We start from the raw sequence: 25,954 nt of genomic DNA, 5'->3' as shown, positions 1-25,954 counted from the left end.
GGGCTGTGTGTGGAGGGAAATAGCTGATTAACCCAGAGGCGAAGATCGGCAGCCCCAGAGATGCTGCCTGGTTTGCCCATCGCTGAGGAGTGACTCAGAGCCCTGCTGGCCTTGGTAACAAGCTGTTCACGTCTGGTGAACCCCAGATCTGGGCAGGATGCTCTCCATCCCTCCCCAGCAGACAGAGAAACTGACTCCTGTTTTGATTTTAGACAACATGAGAGGGCCAAAAGGAGAGGGGTCCCAAACACCCTGCCTTCCTCACCCGGGCCTGAGAGTGGGGGCCGTGGGCAGGAGAGGGCAGGTGGCAGAGCCAGAGCAGCCTGGCACCGGGCAGGATACCAGGCCTGGCTGGGGAGGCTGCTGCCCGCCCTGCCTTCTCATCCCTGCAGTTGCTAACGGGCTTCAGCCTGGCAGACACTCAGCTTCTGGGGCTTCTCTGGAGGCGCAGCCTCCCAGCACCCATACTCCCTGCCCTGCGTGGCTGGGCTGCAGAAGGGGCAGGAGAGGGATTCATAGGAGAGAAGCTACACCTCACCTGCCCATCCACCCACTGCAGGACAGCAGCGGGGAGCAGGGAGCACAAGCTGCAGCCACGGCAGGGTCCTTATTCTGGGTGAGCCTGCTTTGCACTGAGCAGCTGGGGACTTACCTGGAGCAGGTTCTCTTTGCACACTTCTCCCAGCCTCAGTTTCCTCTCCTCTTAATGACCACAATACTACCTGCTGGCCTCAGGGTGCCTGTGGTGCAGGGTGGAGCAGGTATGGTAACTGCTCTTGGCAAGCAGCCCCTCAAGGAGGCAGCCAGGGGCCATCCCTACACATGCAGGTGGCCCTGGGGAGGATGTGGCATTCCTTCCTGACCATTGATGCACTGTACCAGCTGGCCTAGCAGCCTCTTGACCCTCTCTGTCAGTCCTCACCAGCCAATTCTGAGTCCCTTAGTGCCTCCCCATGTGGAGGGCAAGGGCTGGCTGGCCTGAGCATCTGGACAGTTGACGTCTTCAAGCAAGGGAAGGGCACTTGCCTAATAATATCACCTTCTAACAATTTAAGGGATCCAGGGAAATTCTCCTGCCCCAAAATATTGCCCCCAGTTCCAGAGAGGTTCAGGATGCTGGAAGTTCTAACACCAGAGATTATTTTCCTGCTGCTTCCAGGAAAGGGGTCTGTTCTTAGGTAGTCAAATGCAGATTCCCCTGGGGAGACCTATTTCTCTCCTCTGACTTGGATTGAATGATCTCAGCTGATACCTTCCTCAAGGCTGCTAAAACTGGAGTGAGGGGGAGTGGAGAGTTGAGGGACGCAGAATGTAGGGAGAGTGATATTGGGAGCTCAGGCAAGTGTCTGAAGGAGGAGGCTTGAATGGAGCCCGATGGAGGGGCCGTGTGACTGCAGGGGTCGCATATCCCTCAGCACTGGGTGGGCCAGCAGCACCTGGCACCTTGCTGTCTCTGGGACTGAGACTTGATTTTAAAATTGTCTCTGGTTTGTTTCTGGCTTGCTGAGGCCTCTCGCTCCATTTCTCTCTCACACTGATTTTTGCTGTTTGGTCTGAGATCAGCCCCTGCTTCACTCTTGACCGTCCCTTAGATGCACAAACCTTGGTCTGGACTCACTGGCAGGCAGCCTGAGGCTCATTCTGCTCAGACTGCCACGCAGCGCGTGTCACCAAGGGGAGGGGCATGGAGCATGGCCTGGGCTGGGGCAGTGTTGGTCCACGTCTTGGGCCTCCCTTCATGGAAGGGGTGGGTGGGCCGGTGTTGCTGCAGGAGGAGGCCATGGTGGCAGCGCCATGGCCAGGTGGTGGCAGTTTCCTCTGCGCTGACACACTGCTCCCAGACGGCTCCTTTATCTGTCTCCTCCTTGTGCCCAGGTTGCTAGTGGTTAGTGGAGCGGGTGCTGGCTCTGGCTGTCATTGCAGTGTGGGACTGTGGTCAGCCACTTGCCCTCTGTAAGCCTCCCAGACGGACAGAGCCACTGCCTTGTGTGCTCTGTGAATGCAGACCATGGTTGGTCTTCAATACATAGGTCATACTATCATCAAAGAGATGGGGACAAGACACACCCGGCCTCCACCCCGCAGGGCTTCCCCGCCTGTGTTTGCCTCTGCCTGGCCTGGGCTCCCTGCCCCCTCGCCCTGCCCCTTACCTCTCGCTGCCGGTCCAGGAGGAAGGGGCGGGCGTCCTGGGCAGCAAGTGAGCTGCGGTGTGGGTGGTGGCACCAGTGCTGAGCTCTGAGAGGCCCTGGGTGGAAAGCTGCCTATTTAAGCAGAGGTGGGGAGGCTGCAGCCCCTCTGGCCCTGAAAGGCCACTTCATTCCTGAGGGGTCCCTTGTGTGCTGGGCTGCTCCTCCGGCTGCTCTGCCGCCACTGGGACCGTGAATATTCCAGTGTGTCCCCAGCCCGTGCCTCCCCCCAGCTTGGCCACCGAACCTCACAGAGGCCGAGTGTGTGACTGTCTTCGAAGCCTCAGAGTGGGCGAGGGCCGGGTGGGGGGCTCTGACTGGAACAGACAGACACAACAGGACGTTTCAGAGGGGGACGATTTCCTACCGCCGGGGGCGGAGGGGCCGGCTGCCGTGGCGACGACCACGGGTGCGCTCCCAGGCGACAGTAGGGGGTCTTGTGAGTGCAGAGGGCGGGAGGCTGAGGAGTCTTGGGCCCCATGAGAGGAGACTCTTTCAGGACACTGGCAGTAGGGTCCTTGTGTCCTGCCCCGTATAATTAGGCCCCGTTTGGGTGTGTGGAATAAATCATGGTCTTTATCTGGAGCGAGGCACAGCTGTGGGCCGCCTCATAATGGGGCGCTGTCTTGCCTGTGGGACGCGGCTCAGCCAGGAGGCCTGGGCCTCGCCTGTGCGGGCTCCTCCTCTAGACGGGAGGGATGTGAAGAGGGTCGCTGTGGCCCACTCCGCCAGCTCCCAAGATGCCTTCCTGGGGTAGCTCAAGGCTGGGATGTGTTTGGGTGTTGCCGATGGCCACTCCCAAGACTGAATGAACAAAGTTATCTAAAAACGATAAATCCAGTAACACAGGGAACCAAATCACTATTCCTAGCTTCAAAAGACTTTTAAGTTTTTTAGTTAAAATGGTTAAAACTGTCCGTGGCTGGCATTTAGGGAGTACTTACCACATGCACTATCTTAAATTTGTCTTTTCACATAACCACGTGCAGCTGGGTTTATTGCCACATTTTACAGACAAGGAAACTGAGGCTCTGAGAGATGAGGTAACTCACCCAATAGCAAATGCTAGAAGTAGCAGAGCCAGGATTTGAGTCCAAGCGTATGTCACTCCAGAACTTACACTTCGTGTGTGTGTTTTGTTTTGATCTTTTTTTTCCTGCTGCATCTTGATACTAGAATTCTTGGTTTCATCTTAATTCTACCTGGAAAAAAATTCTGAAGGTCGGGTCTGTTGAGAAGCTGTTCCCCATCTGGGGTCTTCCAGGAGAGGTGGGCTTCCCTGTTCGTCTCGCCTGGGAGCCAGTGGGGTATGTGAGTGTCTGAGCCTGGGCCTGGCTCCCTCTCCTGCTGTGCCCCGTGAGGGGCTGTTGGGAAGGACTGGCTTACACTGACTGGAAACATGAGTGTTTGAAAGTGGCTGTCCTGAGTGGGGCATTTCTGGGCTCACAAACCTGTCACCAGGGTGATCACTGATGGTGTCTTCAAGGGCACTGACTGCTGCAATAGAATTTTGGGGAGTCGAGCTACTTTTTTTTTTGAAACAGAAGTTATTCCATATGGGTTGAATGTTATCCTTAAGCTAAGGAGTGGTCACCAAAATTGGGAGTGGGTTATGGGAAATAAATGCTGTGACCGTGATTGAGACACAGGTGAGGGGAATGGGTTAGCCACAGTGGGTGGCTGGGTGGGGTGGCTCAGCCCTGGGCCTGCTGTAGAGGTGGCCTGGGAGGGGGCCAGGGGACAGAGGTCTGGGTGAGGGTGGGCTTCGGGCACCATGGTGATGAAGACTGCAGCCACAGGCCGCATCTGCTGCCCACTGTGTAGGTAGAGAGGGCCAGGGGTCCCGGACCGGGAGACTGGCTTCTAGTCTGGGCCTGGCCACGCTGTCTTGAGGAGATGATGCCCACCGTCCCCCTTCCTCTCTTGCACAGTCATTCATTCACTCACGTCTTCAACAAACTGGTCCTGTGCTGGGCATGTAGGATCTGGTGGAGGCACAGCTGGAATCTATTCAGCAACTCAGCCAGTGGCTACTGGGCACCTGGCTCGGGCTCCTCGCCCTGCACACCAGCTGGGAAGATAGACACCCAGGGCAAGCAGAGAGCTGTGCTGTGCGGGGTGGAGTCCAGACCAAAACTGGGGTAGCAGGGATTGGGGTCAGGGCAGGCACACTGAGTTGTCTGCCCTGGTGTCTGGGATCTGCCTCCTGCAATCCGGTTGGGGGATCTTGAGAGTCTGAGAGTTAATCTCTTAAGGAGACTCCCTGACTGGACTGTGGAAGGAGCCAATACTGGGTGTCAGGTCTCCGTGGAGGCCAGGGAGGGGTGCAGGGGCTTCCCTGTGGACGGGGCCAGAGAAGGGGGCCTGGGTGCATCCAGAGCACTTTTGGATCGGGCTGGCAGGTGGGGAAGGGGGAGCGATGGATGATAGATGGGGGCCTTTGTGCGTCTTTGGATCCTGGATCTAAATTCTTGCCACCTTTGAGGCCTGAAGAACAGAAACCATGTTGATTTCTCGCTCTGTTGAGGCCACAGCTGTTGCCCAACACAGGGAGTAGCATCAGAAATTACTTTAAGGTCTTTATAAAAAAGACTCTGTAATGACAGTGCCTGGGTGTGAGGACCTCTGTCTGACAGAGCCATGCCTGTTTTTGGAGACAGAAAGTGCCTGTACATGTTTGGGCTCCTCTTCATCTGGTGGACCCCAAAGGAACGGGATGAGCAGGCCTGCCTGTCCTGCAGTCACTGGCCACTCTGTTGGGCACAGTGGGTTTTTAAGGCTAACATTCACTATAACTTGTGTGTGTTAAAAAACATTTTAAAAATAAAACTAATTTTTCACTATTAATTAAATGTCTGCTCTATTCCACACAATGTTCCAGGCTCAGAAAAAGTGGAAAGAAGGAAAATACCTCCCAAAGGCAGCAAACGCGAACATTCAACTGTATTTCGTCTAGTCTTTTTCCTGAGCACCGGTTCCTTTTAGAGGGCAGGACTGTGGCCTTCTAGGCCACATGACTGGGCAGTTTGCTGCTCTGTGCCCCTGGGCAGACCCCTTTGTAGCACCCAGGCACTCTCAAAGCCGCAGGTGGGGGTCCAGAGCTCTCTTCTGGAGGTGGCCTGGGCTGTCTAGGGAGGAGGAGCAGGAAGGGGTCCAGAGCTCTCTTCTGGAGGTGGCCTGGGCTGTCTAGGGAGGAGGAGCAGGAGGGGGCGTCTGCCCCTGACACCTCTGTTGCTTCGCACAGGCACCTCTGCCGGCCTTGCCACAACCGTGAGAAGGCCAAGGGCCTGGGCAAATACATCTGTCAGCGGTGCCACCTGGTCATTGATGAGCAGCCCCTCATGTTCAGGAATGACGCCTACCACCCGGACCACTTCAGCTGCACCCATTGTGGGTAGGTCATGGCCTGGTCCCTGTGATGGGGGCAGGCAAGGAGCCAGGGCTGTCACAGATGGGCAACGAGTCCCCCACCCCAGGCAGTGATGAGGCAGGAGAGGTGAGCCAGGTGGGCAGAGGGGTGGAGAGAGGGCTGCAGGGCTGCAGGTTGGAGGTGGAATGGGGCCAAGACTGGCTTCAGCAGGAAGCTCCGCTCTCCGGGGTTCTGTTCAGGGCATTTAAGGCTTGGGGTCAGGGGTGGGGGGTGATGGTTGAGACAGAGCAGGGAGAAAGGGACCAAAGGCGTAGAGAGTGAGGGTGAGATGTGGTGGCTCCCAGAGTGGGGTTGGTGCTGGTGTTGGAGACAGAGGAGGAAAGGAGAGACGCTGTGGAGTCACCCCCAGAGGCCCCCTCTGTTCTGGCCCAGACACCCAGTCTGGTTTGGAGGAGGAGGGGGGCCTGAGAACAGGCCTGCTTCTCAGAGGGCCAGGCGGTGCAGAACACAGGCTGCCCTTCTGCTGGGCCTGTGCAGGAATTCTGTGCTCCAGGGCCCGTCTGGGGCACACACAGGAAGTCTCCGAAGAGACCAGAGATCAGAGAGAGCCATCCGCCTTGGCGCTCTGCAGAAGGGCTGGGACTAACCTGGGGGCTCTGCACTGTCTTCCAGGAAGGAGCTGACTGCCGAGGCTCGTGAACTGAAGGGTGAGCTCTACTGCTTGCCCTGCCACGACAAGATGGGCGTCCCCATCTGCGGGGCCTGCCGCCGACCCATCGAGGGCCGCGTGGTCAATGCGCTGGGCAAGCAGTGGCATGTGGAGGTGAGCCAGGCTGGCAGGCGCGTGGCCTCAGGTGCAGATGCCCTGGCTCTTGGCCACGGTCAGAGGCTGGCCAAGCAGCCCCTCCCCACTCCAGCCCAGGCTGCTGCTGGCTCCTGGCGAGGACCTTCCTCTTGGGTGCTGTCCCTCCTTGTACTCAGCCAGGACCCCAGCCCGTCCATGCAGCCAGGAGACCTGAGCCTGAAAGCCATGGTCACTTTCATGGTCAATCCCCTCCTGGCATTCTAGAGGATTCCAAAGTCAGGAGAAAATCTTGGGGACAGTCTGCCCTGGGTTCCCCTTGGGACTGTGGTTGACAGAACCGGCTGTGTGTACAGCCCGTGTGGACACAGAGTTGGTGAGCTGCTCAGGTGTGTGTACCTGGGCACCCCTCACCCCTGGACTGAGGGCTCTAATGTTCTTAGAGACACATTTGGAAAGGAGGTTTGTGTCCTCCGACGACCTGGCCAGCCCTGTGTCCTGAAGCTGTGCCTGGGTGACCTGTTTGAGAAGATCGGCAAGAGGCCACAGCCATCCTGCCCTGGTGCAGGCCCAGGCTCCCAGCCCCTGGGGAGGGTGTGTCCTCACATGCTGCGTCCTCTTGCAACAGGAAGGTGCTTCCCAGTGACCTCAAGCTCGAGGGGAGGCCACAGGAGGCACCCTGCTAAGCAGGTCCCTTCCACCTGTGAGGACCCTCTGCAGCACCTGGCTGGCACCTGACCCCTCAGGTTAAGGTTGCTGAGTGGGAGACCAGGCCAGGAGAGGATGATGGCATTAAGATGTCACTGTGCGTGTGTTAGAGGAGGAGCAGAGTCCCCTTCATGGAGGTGTCAGCCCCTCTGCCCAGCTGTGAGCCCTGCAAGGCCTCTGCCTTGCCTGGCCTCTGTTTCCTGTCTTCTGGGGTGACTGATGTCTCCTGGGGTTATCGCTCCAGCCCTGAAGCTGCCCTGGCCTGCCCTCTCTCCTCCCAGCATTTTGTCTGTGCCAAGTGTGAGAAGCCATTCCTGGGGCACCGGCACTATGAGAAGAAGGGCCTGGCCTACTGTGAGACCCACTACAACCAGGTGAGGCGAGGGCAGAGCCTGAAAGGACACAGGTCAGGAAGGGCGGCAGGGGGACCTGGTAGCTGCTGGTGAGCAGGAGAGGCTGAGTGCGGGCAGCCCTCCTGGAGCCCTGCCGCAGTGCTATGGCCAGCCTGCACGCCAGGTCTGTGTCCTCATTTGGAAAATGTGCCGTGGTGGCCCAAGCCTGTTGTGAGGACTGAATGAAATGACGATGTGAGGTCCTGGGTGCGGCGGGTGACATTGCCAGCACCCTTCTCCCACCTGCCGCTCTGGAACAGAAAGAAGACAGAGGATGATGGGGTGGGACACCAGCAGGAGCAAAGAGGCCTTTTGGGGAGAAGTGCCTCAGCCTATTTCCCTTCCTGGGGTGATTCTAGTGGGCAGAGGTGCCCTCACCTGACGCCTCTGGCTGTGCCTGGCAGGAAGGGCAGAAAGATGCCTGGGAGTGGCAACGTGGGGAAGGGCTGGGCCGGGCTGCGCTCTGGCCCCAGGCCGGGGCGTGACTGACAGCCTGCTTGGTCCACAGCTCTTTGGGGACGTCTGCTACACCTGCAGCCGCGTCATAGAGGGTGACGGTGAGGCCCCCACCCCCACCCGCTCTCCCTCCCCAGGGTTCTTGGCTTTGCCCCGCGGGGCCTGGGTGGGGCCTGGGTGGGGCCTGCTGAGCTCCCGCTCTGCCCTCACAGTGGTGTCGGCCCTCAACAAGGCCTGGTGTGTGAGCTGCTTCTCCTGCTCCACCTGCAACAGCAAGCTCACCCTGAAGTAAGTCACCCCTGCCACGGGGCATGTGTGAGGCCCGCGGGTGCGTGGGCGTCATTCCTGCCATCGGTCCTCCCCACATGCCCACCACAGTCAGGCCCTGGGGATGCAGTGGGGGCAAGGGGCAGCCAAGGGAGATGGGGGCACATCTAGGAACCCCAGGGCATGGTGAGAGGAGGAGTCACACACCCTAGAGGGGACGGAAGGGCATCGGAGCCCACGGGACAGCATATGCGAAGGAGGCAGACAGACTCGGGCTCGTCCAGGAAGCCGTAGGGGCGTGGGATGGCTGGAGCTGTGGGGGAGAGACGGGGCCCGGGTCTGAGGGCAGCAGAGAGCCTCTCTTGGGGTGCCAGAACCCCAAGAGAAGCCTTTAGGAGGGAAGGGAGGCCTCGAGGCCCATCTCTCATCCACCATGCCAGAAGCCCGCCGGGCCCGGCCTCGGGCTGGGAGCAGGCCAGGCGGGGCTGTGGGCGGGGGGCTGAGGGAAGCCGGCTCTCTGACTCCCCGTCACCTGTCGGGGCCAGAGCCGGCAGGGGCACTCTCCTGATGGCTGGGCCTGTGCTTAGGAACAAGTTTGTGGAGTTCGACATGAAGCCCGTGTGTAAGAAGTGCTACGAGAGGTTCCCGCTGGAGCTGAAGAAGCGGCTGAAGAAGCTGTCAGAGCTGACCTCCCGCAAGGCCCAGCCCAAGGCTATGGACCTCAACTCTGCCTGACAGCCATCCGCCTGCACAGCTCTCCCTCCTCCCTCTCCCAGGGCCTCGCCTTTGCCCCTCTGCTGGCTTCCCTCTCTGTCACCTCCCACTCTGCTTCTGCTCTCTGAGGCCTCGTGTCCTCTTTTCCTCCGCAGATCCCTCCCCTCTGCTCTGCTCATCATTTCCTCTTTCTGTGTCCCTGCTCTCCTTTGTCCCAGAGCCTCTCTTTTTCTTCCTTCTATGCAGGGGCAGGGGACAGAGGCAGGGGCCTGACAGCCACGTCCACCTGTGCCCACAGCTTCAGCCCACAGTCCTCCAGGGACAGGAGCAAATCAGGTCCTGGGGTCCCCCGCCCCTGTGTAGACAACAGTCCCAACCTGTCCTGTCCTGACCTGTCCCTCCCCAGAGGAGCCTGATGGCACACTCTCCCGTGGGAGCCTCCACCCCACAGTGGTCCCACTGTATGCATGTGGCACCTGAGATGCCCATGGCCAGGGCCACACAGTCAGAGGCCTATGGGAGCCACTCTTCAATCCTTAGCCACTCACTCAGCCAAGATCGCTGTGCCCAAACTGGGCCGGCAAGTCCTGCTCTCCCACCACAAACTGGCTGGAGCAGCCAGGACCCCACTCCCCCTGTCACTCACTAGGCCTTCCTAAAGTCCTGCCTTGGCTGCCCGACCCTAGCCCACTGCAGTTCCCTCTCCCCTGCTGCAGGGCCTGCATCCAGCCTCTGGGCATGGCCAGGGACCAGGGGGCAGTGGGGTCGGGTGGCTCATCCTCACCTCGTCCAGGGAGGACACTTCCTCCATGGCCAGCGCAGACCTGGCATTGGGGCTTATGCTTGCACAATGAAGGCTTATACACACAAACACAAGGGCCTGTGTGGTTTGTGGTGGCAGGGGTGGGGGAGTGGTGCAGCAGTCTGTGTGGACACAGACTGCTGCTGGCATTATCATATGCAGAGACAGACACCAGACAGGCAGGTGAAAGAGTTCAGGTGGGACCCAGCCCTGTCTCAGGCCAAGCTGCCATCAGGGTTTGGATATAAGGCCAGTCTGGGCAGAGGGGGATGGGCTTGGACAGGGCCTGATGGCAAGTCAGGGGGAACCCAGGCCTCCAAGGTCCGGTGTCCAGCTCTGCCCACTGCCCAGGGACAGGCTGGCTTTAGTAGGAAGCCAGCGGCCAGAGAGCGGCACCCTCACCCTGGCCCTCCTGGGAGTAGCCTGCTCCTGCAGTGCCCCATGGGGAAGGAGAGAAGGTGTGCAGACGGGCCTTGAAGCAAGAGCTCCCCAGTATGAGAAAGTATGAGGAGGAGGAAGGGAGAGGAAGGAAGGGAGGGAGGCGACATGGGGTGTGAAGTCATTCCTGGAGAATGCGTTGGTCATCCGGCTTTCCCTGGAGAAGTCACAATGTGTTCTGCTTTTTCTGGAAGGGACTCTGCAGCCAGTGCCTCTCAGGCCTCCTGCCTACCGGGTGTCCCCACCCCGTTCCTTCAGGGACACACTCACTTGCTGCTCCATGAATTTTTACTGAACATTCTGTGTGGGGGAGCTCCTCTCAGCCATCCACTACCAGCCTGGAGGCCCGAGGCTCCCGGCCCTGCCCCAGGCCCCTCCTTTGGCCTCTGTGGTCAGAGCCCAGGAGAGAGGGGGTCATCTGTGGTGCCGAGGGGAGTCGGGGGACTTGGGGGGAGGGCAGCATGGAAGGCTGTCTGCAGAGGGCAGCCCCTGGGCCACGTGGGGAGGGACTTTAGGGAAGCCACCGGGACCCTAGATTGGGAAGGGTGAGTGGGCAAGCTGGCATCTGCCACTAGGGGTGGGCCAAGGCTGGGGCCTGGGAGCCCGGCTGCTTGTTCATGGCACTCAGGAGCTGCTGCACATAGGAAGTCAGTAGGTCGTCCATCTTGTAGCCCTGGACCAGGAACAGGGTGGGGTCAGAGGCTGTGGGCGCAGGGAGGGCAGGTGGGGGTCTCAGACTCAGACACCCCTGGAGGCATCAAACTCTGCACCCACAACTGGGTGGGGCGTGGTGAGGTGGGCGGGGCATGGTGAGGTGGGCGGGGCATGGTGAGGTGGGTGGGGCTCTTGCTGCTGGGGCTGCCTGTTCCTGGCTCCCTGCCAGCTGAATCTGCTTCCCTCTTCAGGGAGGCCAGGACCGCAGGGAGCCTTGCACCAGCCCTTGCCACCACACTGCTGGCTGCTGGCCCTGGTGGATGCACCAAGCCTCTCGGCAGGCCTCTGATGGCCCAGCCTGGGCCTGGGCAGCTGAGCCCTCAGAGTGAGCAACTCGCCCGTGGCAGCAAGGAGCGAGGGTGGGAAACCCAGTGTCCAGCACCTCTCTGCCCGGAGTGTCTGAGCTGGGGGAAGGGACCTGGGCTCACCAGAGAGGTCTCACACAGCAAGCGGCTGCCCCGGCCCAGGCTGCCCAGCACCATGTGGAAGTAGGTGCTGCCACTGCTCCAGCTGGAAATCCTGGTGAAGGGGTAGGTGGTGAGCAGCTCCTGAGGACAGAGGGGCAAGGTGGGCATGGCAAGCTGAAGCTGGGCAGGACTAGGGGCCTTTGGGTCCCAGGGGTTGTGTGTGTGTGTCTGTCTGTGTCAGGGGACAGGAGGGTGCACATGACACACCAGAGCAGGTGACCACTGGCCTGTTTGCACAGGGTCCCAGGACCCTGGTGAGTCCCCCAGCCCTGCCACTACCTTGGTCTTGGGGTGGATGAGCAGAACCCCATGTCGGTTGATGGCGATGAGGACAATGTCTGGATAGGAGGGCTCTGAGGTTTGCTGGGGAGAGAGGGGCACAGTGGTCGCCAGGTGGCCACTGTCTAGGAGCTCACCTGAGACACACGCACGTACACACATGTACACATCTGTACACAAACACACACTCCTTCTAAACCTGACAGCCAGCCCCACCCTGAGATGCATGTTTGGGGAGAAGCTCAGGACTGCTGGGGCCAGGGCTGAGTGGGGCCCGCTTGGGCAAAGCCTACCTTCACCTCAAAGAAGGCAGACCCGAAGGTGGGCCACCGGCAGATCCACTTGAGGAAGGCCACCTTGGCCTCCTCTACCGTCTTGTCCCTATGCTTGTCATAGGCCAAGAGGATGCTCTGGGGGAAGGAGAGGGCCAGTGAGGTGGGGGGAGAAAGTCTTAGCAGCATTGGGGACAGCATGGGGATAGGCATAGTGTGAACAGACCCAGCCCACCCTCCATGCCCAGCAACTGGCTCACTGTGCCCAGGTGGGGCCCTTGGAGGGGCCTCGGAGGGGCAGTGACCCAAGGGCCCCCTCCCCAGCCCTGTTGAGGACCTTTTTCCATTCCTCTGAGGACATCAGGCATGTGAGGTTCTTGGGCACCAGCTCTCTCAAGATCTTGGGGACACTAGCCAGCTGGGAACGGTCATTGTCAAACTGGGCCTTGTAGATGAGGCCCGCCAGGTGGATGGCATCCTCCCGTGAGCACTTGTGGAATCCACGCAGGTACTTGGGTAGCTCCTGGGTGGTGGACACGCTGGGCTTCAGGCTGTCAGCCCACCCACCCCACCTCATTGTTCGTGCTCAGGTGGCTGTGGCCTGAGGGGCTAGCCCACCCTCATCCAGGAGAGACTAAGAAGGCCGAAGCTGAGGCCCTCAGGTAGTCTCTGGCCTGTGCAATGAAACCCAATCCAGGCAGGGCTCCCTGATGTCTTATTGTGCAGGCAATGGCCTACTCTACCCCCATGTAGTTGGGCACGGGCCAGTGCTCCATAGGCGGCAGGACCCTTTGTCCCCTCCCTCCCCTGGCAGCCTGCCCACCACATAGGATCCCATGGTTGGAGCCTGGGCTGGGTGTGGGCTGCCACAGCCTGCTGCTTCCTCCACGTCTCAGGGCAGCTGTGACATGGCAAGGGGGAGACCCATGCCCACCAGGAGGGGGCCTGTCTGGGTACCTGATGGTAATGGAGTATGCTGTCTGCATTGGCATCCTTCCCTGGGACCACGTTGAGCCACAGCTTCCGCATGAAGTACACCTGGTAGGGGAGCATCACGGGGCCCCCTGGGCGAGAGGCGGCAGTGGGCACCAAACCTCCCCAGCAGGCTCCGCTGGGCCAAGCCCCCACCATGCCCAAGGCACTGCCTGCAGCACACCCTCCTGCTCCTCCACCTGGAAAGTCTCCACCCCTCTGCCTCACCGGCCCCAACTCTTCCTCATCCTCCAAGACTAGTGTGGGGACCACCTTCTCCAGAAATGTTTCTGGACCTCCCTGTGGGGGTCAGATCCCCTCAGCTCCTGTTCATCCTTTATCACCTTGCAGTACAGCCATCTGTTCTGGGCCTGTTCTGGGCCTGTCCCCATGCCCTGCCCCTGCCAAGCTGGGAGTGTCCCCAGGGCAGGGCCTCACCATCTGGCCTCACCATGGGATATACCCAGGGTCATACAGGACACACAAGGTAATGAATGAATGGGCCTGGCGCAATGCAGGAGGCGACCTGCCCAGGGAGGCAGATGGTCCTGCCCCTGCCCCTCTATCCCAGCCACACCCTCTTTCCCCCACCCCCTGCTCCACAGAGACCCTCACCTTCTTTCTGGGGCTTGTTCTTCTTGACCCAGTCAGACACCTGCCTTAAGGAGTCAAAGAAGAAGTCTCCCTCCTTCTGGCTGATGACCTGGGTGGGAAAGGTAAGGGCTGCAGGCAGGAGGAGCGGCTTCTAGGGGAGCGTCCTTGGGTCCAGTGGCTTTCTATGGCCTGGCGGGCTGGTGCCGCACTGGTGCGGGCTCACTCAGGGCCTGCTCAGGGTCGGCTGGAGGCAGCCGCCTGCGGGCCACCCTGGGTGTGCGGGGCGAGGGCTCTGGCTCTGATACCCACCCCCGCGACCTTTGTCTGACTCAAGCCCAAGCCAGCCCACACAGGCATGCTGGGCAGGCTGCAGTCCGTTCAGTTGTCAGGAGAGCACCTCACACAGGGGACCCCGCTTGCCATCCTCCCTGTCCCTGCTGTCAGGATGGTGCACCTTGTCTGTGATCTTGATGAAGAGGCTGCAGCCCTCCCAGGAGGCCAGCTGCAGCCTGGTGGCAATGCTGTCACACATGTCCCGCACCCGCGTATTGGCGCCCACCTCCAGCATCTGGGCAGAGAGGTGGCAGTGAGGCCCAGAGCCTGGCCTGGGGCCACACATTCCCAAAGCACAGCCTGGAATGGCCCTTCATTGCCTGGCGCTTTTGGTCCCTCATAAAGCCTGGGCTGTGCTCTGTCCTGAGCAGGGCAGGCCTCCCCTGCAGAACACTGGCCCTGAGTTTATGCTGCTCAGTCACAGCATTCGCTGTCTTGGGACCCAGGAGGCACTGCCTTTCGAACTTGCTTTGTGCCCTGCAGCCAGATGGTGGGGACTTTCTGTTATAAAGGCTTACACGGCACTGGGGAGGCTGTGAGGGTGGCATCAACCACCTCAACCTCCTCAGCCCCTCTCTCCTTTGCTGCCTCTTGCTGATGGCCTCACCCTCATGGCTGGGTCCCCTCCACCCTCCCCAGCAGCCATGGCGGGCTCTGTCCACAAGGCACACCCAATGGTGGCAGCTGCTCGCCATGCCACAGGATGGTCAGAAGCCCCTAGGGGCCCCCAAGCCTGGGAATCAACCTTCTACCCACCCTTCTGGCCTTCCTCCTGTGTCCTTGGTCTGGAATTCTCAACCCGCACCTTGGGACAGTCCTGACTTCCAACTGCACCTGCCGCTTCCCCCCACTCCTCCCTGCTACCCCTCTGTTCCCCTTGGGGGCAGCACCACCTCTGCAGCAAGGGCAAAGGTGGGAGGGGCCTGTGCACCAGGGGGAGATGGGGGGTGGGGCAGGGGAAGTAGGAGAGTGGTGAAGGTGAGATGTCCCCTTGAAACCCTTGGGTGACCAGGAGCTCGTTGGGCTGATGGAGAGTGTGCCTTGCAGTTTCCCGAGGCCTGAGACTTGCTGTGGGCCAAGGGTTGGGGACTCACCTCGTTGGTGTCATTGGGGAAGTAGATCTTGTGGCAGATGTGGGACACATTTTGCTTGGCGGCCTCCACTTCCACCTGGTGTGGGGGCTGCTTCCGGGGCCCCGCCCTGAACAGGACAGCACTTGCTGCAGATGCCACCCCGCCCCTACTCCCCCAGCCTCCACGTGGGCCGTAAACTACGTGCCAGAGACAAAACAAAAAATAACCCCAGTGATTACTGCTGGGGCTCCAACCCTTGCACTTCCCAGGGGGCTGACCCTGCCTGGCGGGCTCAGTACATGGCCCCAGAGGAGGTGATGGCAGAGGCAGGCCTGGTCTCTCCTCCCAGATGACCCCAGTCCTGAGCAGGCCCTGGTAGGCTGGGACACACACGGGGAGGGGGCCAGTGGCACCTGGGCAAGGCACTGGGGGGCAGGGCATGGGGCAGCGGGGCACTGGGGGGCGGGGCTGGGGACTCCAACAGCTTCTCTCCGAGGGTGCCCACTCTGAGGGTGCCCACCACGAGGGTGCCCACCACGGCAGCCATGAAAATCCTGGCCACTCATGGTCGAACACCCTCCCCACGGCCACAGAGGAGGCAAGAGGCATGGAGGAGAAGACAGACAGCTAAGGAAGGACTCCCTGACCATGGCAGGGATGAGGGAGAGGGCACATGGGGTGGGAGGGCCTGGCCTCTGACCTCAGCCACTCTGGGCTGGGCCTCTCAGCACCCAGGCTCTGCTGGCCCAAGGCTCACCTCAGGACCCTCTGGATGCGGCGGCTGCAGTCTGGGGCCAGCAGCTTTTTCCTCCGAGTGTCTATGAACTTCTGGGCGTGGGGCAGCAGCGCCTTGCCGGGAGGAAAGAGGCCCGTGCAGAGAAACAGCAGTTGCCAGCCTCGCTCCTCGCTGTACCTGGGGGGTGGTTCCTGTCAGCCAGGCAGCTCAGGGAGCAGGGACATGAGACCTGCCTGAGCCTGGGGTCTGGGGGACCCAGGGGAGGGTGCAGTGGGCACTAGCAAGGCCACATCATGCCAGCCCACCACCCGGCTGTCTGGTGCCACAGGGCTTTCCCACCCTCGAGAAGAGGAGGGCACCACTGCACCCATTTTGTGGAGGAGGACACTGAGGTTCAGAGAGGCCATGGCCCACTCAGGTCACACAAAGAGGGTGGAGGTGGGCAGGTCCCAGGGCAGGACCATTCCGCCCTGCTCTGACTGCCCCCAGGAGGTCAGCAGAGTAGCCGGGGGCCCAGCGCTTCCCACTGCTGCTGCAGGTGCCGGCCTTGTGTTCAGCTGCCACCAGCTGCCACTTCCACTCTGAGCATTGGACCCAACCTGGGAGGTTGGGACGGGGACTGAGGGGCCAGTGCCCTCCGCCCTGCTGTCCCTGGCACACCTGTTGGAGTTGTGTGTCAGCTGCTTCAGGATCTGGCAGTAGACCTCGTCCTGCAGGGCTGAGTCCTGCAGGGCCAATGAGAAGATCTGGTCGGTGAGCTCCAGGGTGGGCCAGGCCTGACGAGAAGGGTAGTCGCCCATGTACCTGAGGATGGGTGCAGCCGTCAAGGAGAACAGTGCTGGAGGTGGCCCCACGCTGATCCCTGACCAGGGATAGACACTGACCCCTGGCCCCAGCCCCACACTGACCCCTGACCAGCCCTGCAGTAAGCTGTGTGTCAGTTCTGCCCTGTGCTCAGTGAGGTAAGGCCCAGCCCCACTCATGGGGCAGCTGTGGGGCTGAGAGGGGACTGTGGTGCCTGTGCCCATGAGGCTGGTATGCAGCAGGGGTGGGCTGGCTGGGGAAGGATATCGAGGAAGATCTGGCAGGCGATGTCCCGCAGCTCAGCGTTGGCATGGACGCGCTTGAGCAGCGGCTGCCGCAGTGGTTCAGCAGAGTAGGCCCACAGGTGGCCCTGGGTGCGAGCCAGGGAGAGCATGGCTCTGCTGACTGTCTCCTTCTCTGGGGCCCTGTCAGGGGCAGAAGCCAGCATGAGGAACTGCCTTGTGGTCTTCTCTGCTCCATGCTTCTCCTCTGTTTGACCTCCCAGGATGGTTGTGGAAGGGTCAGGGGGTCCCCTCCTTGCCACAAGCCCCTCCTGGCTTCCCCTGCCCTGGGGAGGCCCAGCAGGCTCGGCATCTGCCCCTTTGGCCTCCCCGCAGCCCTCAGGGGTGCAGGAGGTGGGCACCTGAAGAACTTGTAGGAGAACTCCTCCAGGGTGTGCGGCTTCTCCTTGGGCTGCTCCTCAGGCAGTGGCTCTGTGGGCCGCCCCTCCTGGGCTGCCAGCTTCCGCTTCTCTGGTGACATGGCCAGCAAGCTCTGCAGCGGACACAGGCCTGTAGGCACCCAGGAGCACCGCCCAAAAGGCCCTTCCCATTGCTCCTCCTGGCCTGGTTGCCTCAGTGACTTGGGAGGGGTCAGACCACAGGGCTGGACACCTGCTGTGTGACCCAGAACTGGTGACTAAACCTCTCTGAGCCGGTTGCCTTTCCCTCAGGAGGATTAGCACCACTGTCTATGAAGCCAGGACCACCTGTTCTGGGGCTCAGTCACCTTGGGCTTCTCAGACCTTCCAGGCTGCCTCTCCTCAGGGGCACCCCTCGGCCTAGCCCTGCCTGGTCCCCAATAGCTTCAGGCCCAGCACAAACGTCACTCCCTCAGGGATGCCTTCCCACACAGGGCGAGCCCCACCCTATTACAAGACCTCACGACAACCAGTGCTTATTCTTGGTGGCACTTGGCACACTTACCATCACTCTGTCATTATTTACCCAAATACCTGCACGCTCCCTGCAGGTAGAGCTGCTGTTGTATCCTCTGTGTTGCAGGCACAGGGCACGCTCGGCACTCAGTGCGTGTGTGTTGAATGCCTGCCATCCCTGCCTCCCTGCGAAGCTGCTCTTGGGGATTGGAGGAGGGGGTGTTTCTCGTGGGGAAGGAGACTTAGGCCCCTTGGGTCAGGGTTTATTTATTTCTTTGTTTGTTTTTATGCTGTCTGGTACAGGGATTCAACCCTGGCCCTTGGTGTTTTCAGCACCATGCTCTATCCAAAGGCTGTGCTGGCATTTCCTGGTTGTCTCCTTTGACAGATGAGGAAACCAAGGCAGAGTGGTGGGCACAGAGAGTGAGTGGTGGTGGTGGGATGGGAACCTCAGGGGCCAGCTCTGGGTCAGGTTTAAATGAGGCAGCCCATGGTGACGTTGGGTTTATTCTCAGGACACACCCATGGTGGGAGAAAGAAAATACCCATTTATTGATCACCTACTAAGTGCCAAGCTGGGCACTGCACAGTCGCCCCACAGGGACAATGGGGCCTGGCAGAGCTGACCCGATGCGCAGGTGGCCCTCCTGGCCTAGGGGCCCAGGCTGGGTGACCTGGGGCTGCTTCCCTTGTGCCTGTGGGTGCCTGGGCTGAGAAGAGGGGAGCGTTCGAGTTACCAGTAGCTGCGCCGAGGGCTTGATGACTGCGGGGATGGTGTAGAGGCAGGCCGTGTGCACCAGCCCTGTCCTGCCTGTCCTGTCGTTCTGGCCTTCCGCCCAGTTCTCAGAGGCTAATAGCCCCTGCTTCTTCGTCAGGATCAACAAGTCCCCCTTCTTGAAAGGTAGGAGGGTGGCATCATCTGCAAGTCCAGGTCACACACACAGGGACAAAAAAGTCATTTGCTGAGGGCTCTATAGGGCCAAAGGTTGTGCTGGCATTTCCTGGGCTGTCTCCATTGACAGATGAGGAAACTGAGGCACGGAATGGTGGGTGCAAGGCCACTAGGAGAGTGAGTGGTGGTGGGACAGGAACCTCGGGGGCCCAGAGGGCTGCCACGTGCTGCACCTGCATAGGCACACAGCCCAGGTGGGCAGGGGCTCCAGAGCTCCGACCTTGGCCCCAGCCCGGGGAGCCAGGGCCCTCAGAGCCTGGCCTGAGCACTGCATGACCTCTCCGAGCACGTTTTCCCATCGGTAAAATGGAGATATTATCCCTCCACGCTGGGGTGGCTAGAGGACTGATGGGCGACAGGGTAACACATCCCAGGCTGATGTTTCTCACCATCGTGAGACCCCATGCACAGGCCCTTCCTCTGCATCTTAGGGAACCTCCCCTCCCCGCTTCTGAAGCCCCTGCACCAACCACACCACTGCATGGCCCATGAACGCCCAGCCCGGCATGTCTTCCCAATCAGCTGTGCCAGGTGGAGGTCCTGGGTCTTGGTCATGACCCCCACAGCCCACAGCTCAACCCTGCTGGAATGCTGACTTGCAGGGAGGCTGTGGCTGAGAACTAGCTCCCGCCCTCTGTGTGCTGTGACCTGTGACCCTGGGTGAGCTAATTTCCTCTCTGAGCCTCCGGTTCCGTGTCTGTAAAATGGGGTAATGGGGTGGCTATGGGGACGGTGCTCAAACTCCACTGGCTGGGGGCTGGGGGGTGTCAGCCCTTCCAGGTTCTTCTGCAGCAGTGAAGTCCTGCGCAAGGCTTGCCTTGAGGGTTTGAGACCACGTCCTTCAGTCCCCTTATTTTGTAGAAGAGTTTCCTGAGGGAGCACGGCCTTGCCCAAAGCCGCCCCTGCCAGCTTTGTGACGCTCCCTCTCTCCCTCTACTGGTGTCCCTGAGTACTGCTCCGTGCAGCATAGCTGCCGTGATGTGGGGATGCACAAGCCACCCCCCGCTGGCTCCCCGCTCCTGGCTGGGTACCTGTGGCCTTCCTGTCCTCCAGGGCCATGGCAAACACGGACCTCTCCTTCAGACCCTCCAGAAACAGGGCCACCAGCTCGGCAATGGCCACGACGCTGGGGGACACGAACTCGTACTCTTCGTGCAGCGAGGACAGCAGCAGCCGGTGCCCACCCCGGGCCTCCCTGAGGGCATGGAGGGTGCAGTGTGACCCCAGCCCTCCTCCGCCCTGTCCCCACTTCAGCCCCTCTGCAGCCTCAGAGTGGGGACTCTCCTGAGCCACAGAGAAGGAAACAGAGTGGCTCGTCCAGGGCCATGGCAGGGCCAGGGTCTGAGCCCAGGATGGCCCACATCTTGGGCTCCACTGTGGGTGGTGAGTGAGTGGCGGCCAGAGCTTGGGGCCCCTTGGGCCTCAGAGGCAGTGGGGGTGCCAGCACCCAGTGTGGGGTTAGCTCTGGGCAGTGATAAAGTGGCTGGTGTGCAGGGACAAAACAGGCCTGTGTGCCTCATTTTATTCATCTGCAGCATGCAGAATGCTGTGAGCACTTCATGGAATCCAGGAAAGTGCCCAGCAGAGTCAGCCTTGCTGAGTGGTGGCCAGTGTGTACTGGCACAGCCCCGCGGTCATGATTATGATGGCCTGGAGGAGTTCCCAGTAGGTGGGAGCCTTGGAGAGCCACGGGAGTGGAAGTATTGGGGTCTGCCCTGGCCTGAGAGGCAACCCCGGCACACCAGGACCTGTCTTTGGCTTCCCCCCGAGACATTCTGTTCTCTCTGTGTGGCCGATTCTTGCCCATGGGAAGAGAAAGAGCCTGCAAATGGATGCAGGCCACGGAGACTGCAGGCAGTGCTCCCTGTCCAGCGGGGTCTGGGTTTCAAAGAGAAGCTCCCGGGTCAACGCCCGATGCACAAATGGAGCACTTAGTGGGGCAGCATGGCCTGGTAGAGAGGGTGGGGCTCCTGAGTCCGGTGGCTGCTATCCCTCCACCCCAGCCCGGCTCCATGGTACATCATGCCACCCCTTCTCCCTGTCTGTCCCTGAGCCCACAGATGCATCGATCCCAAGGACTCAGGTTGTAAGGAGAGAGATTTGGGGACATCCTCCCTCAGGGCCCCCACCTGTTGGTGGCCAGACCCATGATCTCTGTGAAAGAGAGTTCCAGCAGCATCTTCTCTTTCTGGTTCAGGAAGTACAGCCCCTTCCAGTTAATGGCTAAGATCAGGTGCGCCTTGGGCAGGCGGGGGCCTGGCCAGAGGAGACAGCAGTGTGAAGCTGCACCGCCCAGGGACACCCAGCCTGCGCCTGCCCCCACAGCCAGATGCTGTTACCGGAGAGTGTGGTGACTTGGAAGAGCCGGGAGAAGAGCAGCGGCCACTGCAGGCGGGCAGCGTCCACCACCTGCTCCCGCACAGCCTGCGGCGGGACTCGCGCCTGGGTGTATGGGGCCTGTGGGGGCAGGGGGACAGACACCAGGTGTCACCTCCGTCACCCTTCCTCCCCTACTGACCCCTCACCCAGCTCTCAGGGTGATTAGTCAGTGGATCATCCCGCCAATATGAAGCCTCTACCTAAAGTGATGTCAGTGCCCAGCGAGGGATCCTCTGGGGATGCTGGGGGCTGACACAGTCCTACGGTGCCCTCCAGGAGGAGGACCCTTTGGGACACGGTTTTGAGAAGGGAGGAAGACCTTTCCCCATCAGCGGTGGGACGCCAGAGGCACTGCTGGCGCGTCTGGGCATGCAAAGCCGGCATCTGGTGTCTGCGGGCCGGCGAGACGGCTGCTCCTGCCCCCGCAGCCCCGTGGGTCTGGTCTCGCTGCGTGTCTCTGTGCTCAGCACCTCTCTCTTCTCTGCAGTCCTTCTCCTGCGTATTTGGGGCCTCTCTCAGGCACCTCCATCTCAGCCGTGCCCTCTAGTTCCTTGTCTTCAAGTTTCCTTCCTCCCCTTTCTCTACTCCTCCCCAGCTTTAGCCTCTCCTCTCCCGTCCCCACTGCGCTGTGTCCCTGTGTCCCTGTGTCCATAACTGGCTGTAATACCCAACTGAACTTTCTCTTCACTGTTGGATAAAACGTTATTTCTCTTGTTCCTGCTTTACAAAGTGGCTGGGTAACATTCAAATACCAGCTCTGGGAATGTAAATCGATGCACCACAGCTGATGATACACGATATGTGTCAGACGTTTAGACTGTCCATACACTCTGATCCAGGGCTTCCCACGTGCCTATTGGGGAACAGTGTGCCCCTGGGGGCAGGACTGATGCTGGGGCAATGGCATGGTCAACGGTCAGCAGCTGTGAACTCCTTCACACCAAGGGGTCACGGTCCGGCCAGACGCTGCAGCACAGACCAGCACAGGCACCACCCAAAGTACCTACTTGAGAGGAGGAGGGAAGGTGACGCAGGCCTGTGATAGAGAGTTGAACTGAATGAGACTGTTTAAACTTGAGGAGACAGGACTATGCTCAACTGTCAAGTTTAAGCTTCCTGTTCCCCTAGTGGGTGAGGGCTTGTGGGGAGGGAACCCACCCCCTCTGCATACCTGGGGCCCCCACCACCATGGAGGAGAGTTCGGGGCTGACCTTGGCATGGGCAGCAGTGATGAGGCTAGCCCATCTCTCTGGGGGCTTGGTCCTGTACAGCTTCTGGGGGACACAGCTGGGCAGCAGCCCCTGGACAGCCTCACTCCCTACTGAGGCACCCAGCTGCACGTAGCAGTGCTGGGCCAGCAGCTCCACCAGCTCTTCCTCCTGCACATTCCAGGGGCACATGGGGGGGTGATGAGAGCCCACCCTCTCCCATGACACCTCCCCTGCCCCAGCACAGTGCAGCTGACCAGCAGCTCAGGCAGGACCTGGGAGTGCAAGCAGCCACATTGTCCTGCCATCTCCAAAGGGAACCAGCACATGCCCTGACTGGGCCTCACACAGGATGCACTCCTGGTGGCAGGCCAGGAGTTCCAGGCAGCCCTGGCCCGAGCCCTGCAGGCCCTCTGCCTGAGAATAGGGGGTACTCCTCTCTGAGTTCCTGGGTGGAACCCCAGCATTACTGCTCTGAGTAGAATGAAGGTGGGCAAGGCCTCTCCCCTGTCTTAGCTCTGTCCTCACTTGTCAAGGGAGACCAGTGGTCAACCCTTCAGGGCTTCTGCAAGGACTCAGCTGGGCAGGATGCTGTGCAAGGCACCAGCATGGCACATGCAGGGATCCTACCAGCCCATTCTCTCTGGGGGACCACAGCCTCACAAAGCCCCCTGCCCCTGCTGCTCCCTGCCAATGCTCATTCCAGGCAGGTCTCCAGGACTGCATCCTCCTGACAGCACAGGGAGATTTGCACCTGCTGCTCCCAGAGCTTCAGGTACATTCTCGCCCTCAGTTCTCACATCTCCCCTACAAAAGGGCTCTCAGTACTCTGTACATTCCACACGAGGGCCCGAGGCTCAGAGAGGTGGCAGAACTTTCCAAGGTTACAATGCCAGGAGGAGGTAGAAGTGGGACTTGAACTCAGGCACTAGGGTTCCAAGGCCACGTTCTTGACCACAAGGCTCTGCTGCCCCCTAAACAGAGCTACTGTGGTGAGGCCAGACAGGCCCGGGGCCCAAGGGAGGAGCCAAGGGAGTAGGGCTTGGGAGGGACAGCTGCACCTGCACCCCTGCAACCACCTTCCCTCTGTCCTCTGCATCCTGCGCATTCTACATCACTCTGTTCCTGGCTGGGTCTCTTCTCTGTGAGTGTTTCCTGGTGGCTGCAGACCAGGCTGGCCCTGGAATGTGGTCCTTCCCAGGCTCCTCACCTTCTGGAAGCTGTACTCGCCGGACCAGACTCCACGGAGGACTTGGCAGTAAATGAGGTCGGTGCTGACAGGGTCTTCCCGGGAGTCATGCCAGGGGGTGAAGAACTCCTTCCGGAAGTAGATGTGCCAGGGTGACTGGCGCTGGCTCTCGCCCCTCTCCTGGGTCAGCTGCTCACACTGGGCAAGAGCGTCCATCACGTGGTCACGCCCGCTGCCCAGGGACCAGAACTGAGGCCAGAATCAGGACAGCAGGGGTTAGCAGCTGCTGTGTGCCCCACCCCATGGGGATGCCCACCCTCAGTACTTGCATGTGGAAGACAGGGATTGGGACCCTTGGAACCCAGCATGGGCTGAGTGGATATTGAGTCCACCTGGCCACCTGACGCAGCCTGTCCATCACTCCCAAACTCCTCCCTGCCAGCCCCTCCCAAAGAAGGCAGAGATTGATGCTGGCTGATGTGACCAGGACCATGGCACTGGGGTTGGCTGACTGGCATAAGTGCATCTGAGATGAGGGTGTGGGTGTGGGAGTGGAGGCCCCTGGGTGGGTGCTGATGGGATTCAGGTGGTTCTGTGCCAGTGCAACCCCCCATATCTGCTGCAGGGGTGGTATGTGCAGCCCCCAGGGTGTGAGGGAGGTTGGAGCAGGCTGCTGGTGTGAGTGCCTGCTGTCTGTGTGTGGTCTGCTCGGATGTGGCAGGGGCGTGACAAGGTGTGTACCGCATGGGCTGTTTTTGGGGGCTGAGGTATAGCCAACTGGGCAGGACAGGCTGCCTGGCCTGAGGCATTTCCCGTGTGTGCACCTGCATGTGTTTGGTGGCTGGGAGGGGCGGTGGCCAGGTTGGGAGGTGTAAGGGCTAGAGCTTCAGGGTGCTCTGGCCTGGGGATGTGAGGGAGGCAGGCGATGGATGGGACTCATGGTCAGTACCTTGTCATACACAGAGACCTGGAGGGAGAAGCCTAGGTGGTCACTGAGGCCCTGCTTGCTGGCAATATGCAGGCAGATCTCCCGCGACGTGGAGGCTGAGTCGACCATGACAGTCAGGCTCCGTCCAGTCACCAACATGACTTGGATAGGGATATGCTTCTTGGACTTGACAGCCTGGCGACAGATAGACTCAGGCCCCTCTGTCCCAGAAGCCCCTGGGCTCAGCTGCCTGCCTTGGTGCTCCCGGAACCCATTGCCCCTCCTTCCCCATCCCCTGGATTCCCAAGGGCAGGGCCTTTAGAAGCCCTGCGCTGGCTTGGCTCAGCATGGAGTTTACAAAGTTCAGGCCAGTTGTTTGTTGCCGAGCAGACAGCCATCAGGGACAAGAGCAATGCTGCCCACATACACCAGTGATTTGTGTGCTTCTCCAGGTCCACCTCTGCAGCCTCTGGGGTGCAGCCTGCAGGCTGTAATGGTCCCACTTTCAGATGAGAACTCTAAGCTTGGCAAGGTTAAGTGACTTAGACTCACGAGAGCTCTTGGGAATCCCTGAGTCCAGTACTTGGGACATTCTGGGGTCCTTGAAAGCTATTGATCCTGTCTGTGCACAACACTGTGTGAACACACTCAGCTTCAGTTCTCCACATAGGACACCATGGGGCCACAGGAGTGAGCACCTTCCAGGCTTGGGCTGGGCCCAGAGCTGCGGGTACAGCAGAGTGCTGGGGATGCCCCCTTCACCCTGGCTGCTCTGAATGGCCCTTCCCGAGGACACTTCAGGATCTCGCAGGTGACATAGCTGCCAAAGCAGGTAGAGGTGGCACCTGCTCCTGACAGCAATGCCACCAAGGAGAGCAAACTCAGCATAACCACTGCCTACTTTACAAAGTGCAGATGCCCTTGGGACGGTAATACTTGAAGCAATTAGCTGTCATTCACACCCTAATGCTAATGAATATGTCAGATTTGGTTTCCCCTGCAGTTAGTAGGGCCCTAGAGGAATGTGAATTTAGAGATGGGGAGAGCATCTTTGAAGCCTGGGCCATGCCTGGGGAGGCTGAGCCCCAGGGGGACTCACAGGGACCATTGGCACAGAAGGTACCACAGGGGACACAGAGGGGAGGAGGTCAAGTCCTGTTGTAGGAGAAGGCACCACTTGAGTCGTGCTGAAGGAGCCATGGGGGCCTGTCCCACCCCACCCCTGCTGGCCCCTACCTGCAGCTCCAGCCAGGTGGGGGGCTCTGTGCGCACCCCATTGGCATAGGTGCGTCTCAGGCGCTCAGTACAGAAGGGCCCGTAGCCCACTGGCCCTTGACCAATGAAGTTCAGCAGATACTGGTGGGTGAGGAAGAGAAAGGAGGGAAAACACTCAGAATGGAGGCGATTTCTGTTCACTGCCCAACAGATCTTTTAAATTATCACACTCAGTTTGTAAAGGCACATGAAATGGATGCTCTCGTGCCCCACGAGAAGGAACAGAAATTGGTATGTTTCTGGGCAGCAGCTTGACAGTATGTTTTAAATAGTGCATAGTTTTAAGACGTGCATGTCCTCTAACCCAATAATTCAAACCTATTCTAAAGGCACTTATGTATTTTTTGATCACAGTGGTATCTAGGGTGATGTAAAATTGGAAGATGGGCCCCAAATGTCCACCAACAAGCTCAATACCCTCTGGGACAGCCAGTTGTGAAAGCTGGCATTTGGGAAGTTTATACCTGAGAACATTATAGAGATAAGAA

General features: G+C 59.9%; 2 protein-coding genes across 4 annotated transcripts in view; one reads left to right on the top strand and one right to left on the bottom strand.

Moving 5' to 3' along the window:
• Positions 1–9,765, top strand: part of LIMS2 (LIM zinc finger domain containing 2) — a 55,101-nt gene extending 45,336 nt beyond the window's left edge. For all 3 annotated transcript variants that reach the window (XM_063091894.1, XM_063091900.1, XM_063091884.1), the window contains exons 5-10: positions 5,431–5,580; positions 6,229–6,379; positions 7,348–7,440; positions 7,967–8,015; positions 8,127–8,202; positions 8,769–9,765. In XM_063091894.1, coding sequence (XP_062947964.1) covers positions 5,431–5,580; positions 6,229–6,379; positions 7,348–7,440; positions 7,967–8,015; positions 8,127–8,202; positions 8,769–8,916 — 667 coding nt within the window. In that variant the 3' untranslated portion in view covers positions 8,917–9,765. The remainder of the gene's footprint in view (positions 1–5,430; positions 5,581–6,228; positions 6,380–7,347; positions 7,441–7,966; positions 8,016–8,126; positions 8,203–8,768) is intronic.
• A 744-nt stretch (positions 9,766–10,509) lies between these two features.
• Positions 10,510–25,954, bottom strand: part of MYO7B (myosin VIIB) — a 70,330-nt gene continuing 54,885 nt past the window's right edge. The window contains exons 26-46 of the mRNA XM_063093895.1: positions 25,428–25,547; positions 24,213–24,386; positions 23,285–23,512; positions 22,078–22,245; positions 20,827–20,944; positions 20,617–20,743; positions 19,519–19,682; positions 18,273–18,454; positions 17,023–17,153; positions 16,647–16,804; positions 16,236–16,389; positions 15,597–15,752; positions 14,861–14,966; positions 13,888–14,001; positions 13,455–13,542; positions 12,825–12,931; positions 12,205–12,390; positions 11,889–12,005; positions 11,596–11,679; positions 11,278–11,397; positions 10,510–10,808 (exon numbers count right to left, since the gene is read on the bottom strand). Coding sequence (XP_062949965.1) covers positions 10,707–10,808; positions 11,278–11,397; positions 11,596–11,679; positions 11,889–12,005; positions 12,205–12,390; positions 12,825–12,931; positions 13,455–13,542; positions 13,888–14,001; positions 14,861–14,966; positions 15,597–15,752; positions 16,236–16,389; positions 16,647–16,804; positions 17,023–17,153; positions 18,273–18,454; positions 19,519–19,682; positions 20,617–20,743; positions 20,827–20,944; positions 22,078–22,245; positions 23,285–23,512; positions 24,213–24,386; positions 25,428–25,547 — 2,904 coding nt within the window. The 3' untranslated portion in view covers positions 10,510–10,706. The remainder of the gene's footprint in view (positions 10,809–11,277; positions 11,398–11,595; positions 11,680–11,888; positions 12,006–12,204; positions 12,391–12,824; positions 12,932–13,454; positions 13,543–13,887; positions 14,002–14,860; positions 14,967–15,596; positions 15,753–16,235; positions 16,390–16,646; positions 16,805–17,022; positions 17,154–18,272; positions 18,455–19,518; positions 19,683–20,616; positions 20,744–20,826; positions 20,945–22,077; positions 22,246–23,284; positions 23,513–24,212; positions 24,387–25,427; positions 25,548–25,954) is intronic.

Source organism: Cynocephalus volans, chromosome 1 (assembly GCF_027409185.1).
Source record: "Cynocephalus volans isolate mCynVol1 chromosome 1, mCynVol1.pri, whole genome shotgun sequence".
Taxonomy (NCBI): domain Eukaryota; kingdom Metazoa; phylum Chordata; class Mammalia; order Dermoptera; family Cynocephalidae; genus Cynocephalus; species Cynocephalus volans.
The sequence above is the reverse complement of the archived record's forward strand: the minus strand, read 5'-3'. Positions and strand labels throughout refer to the sequence as shown.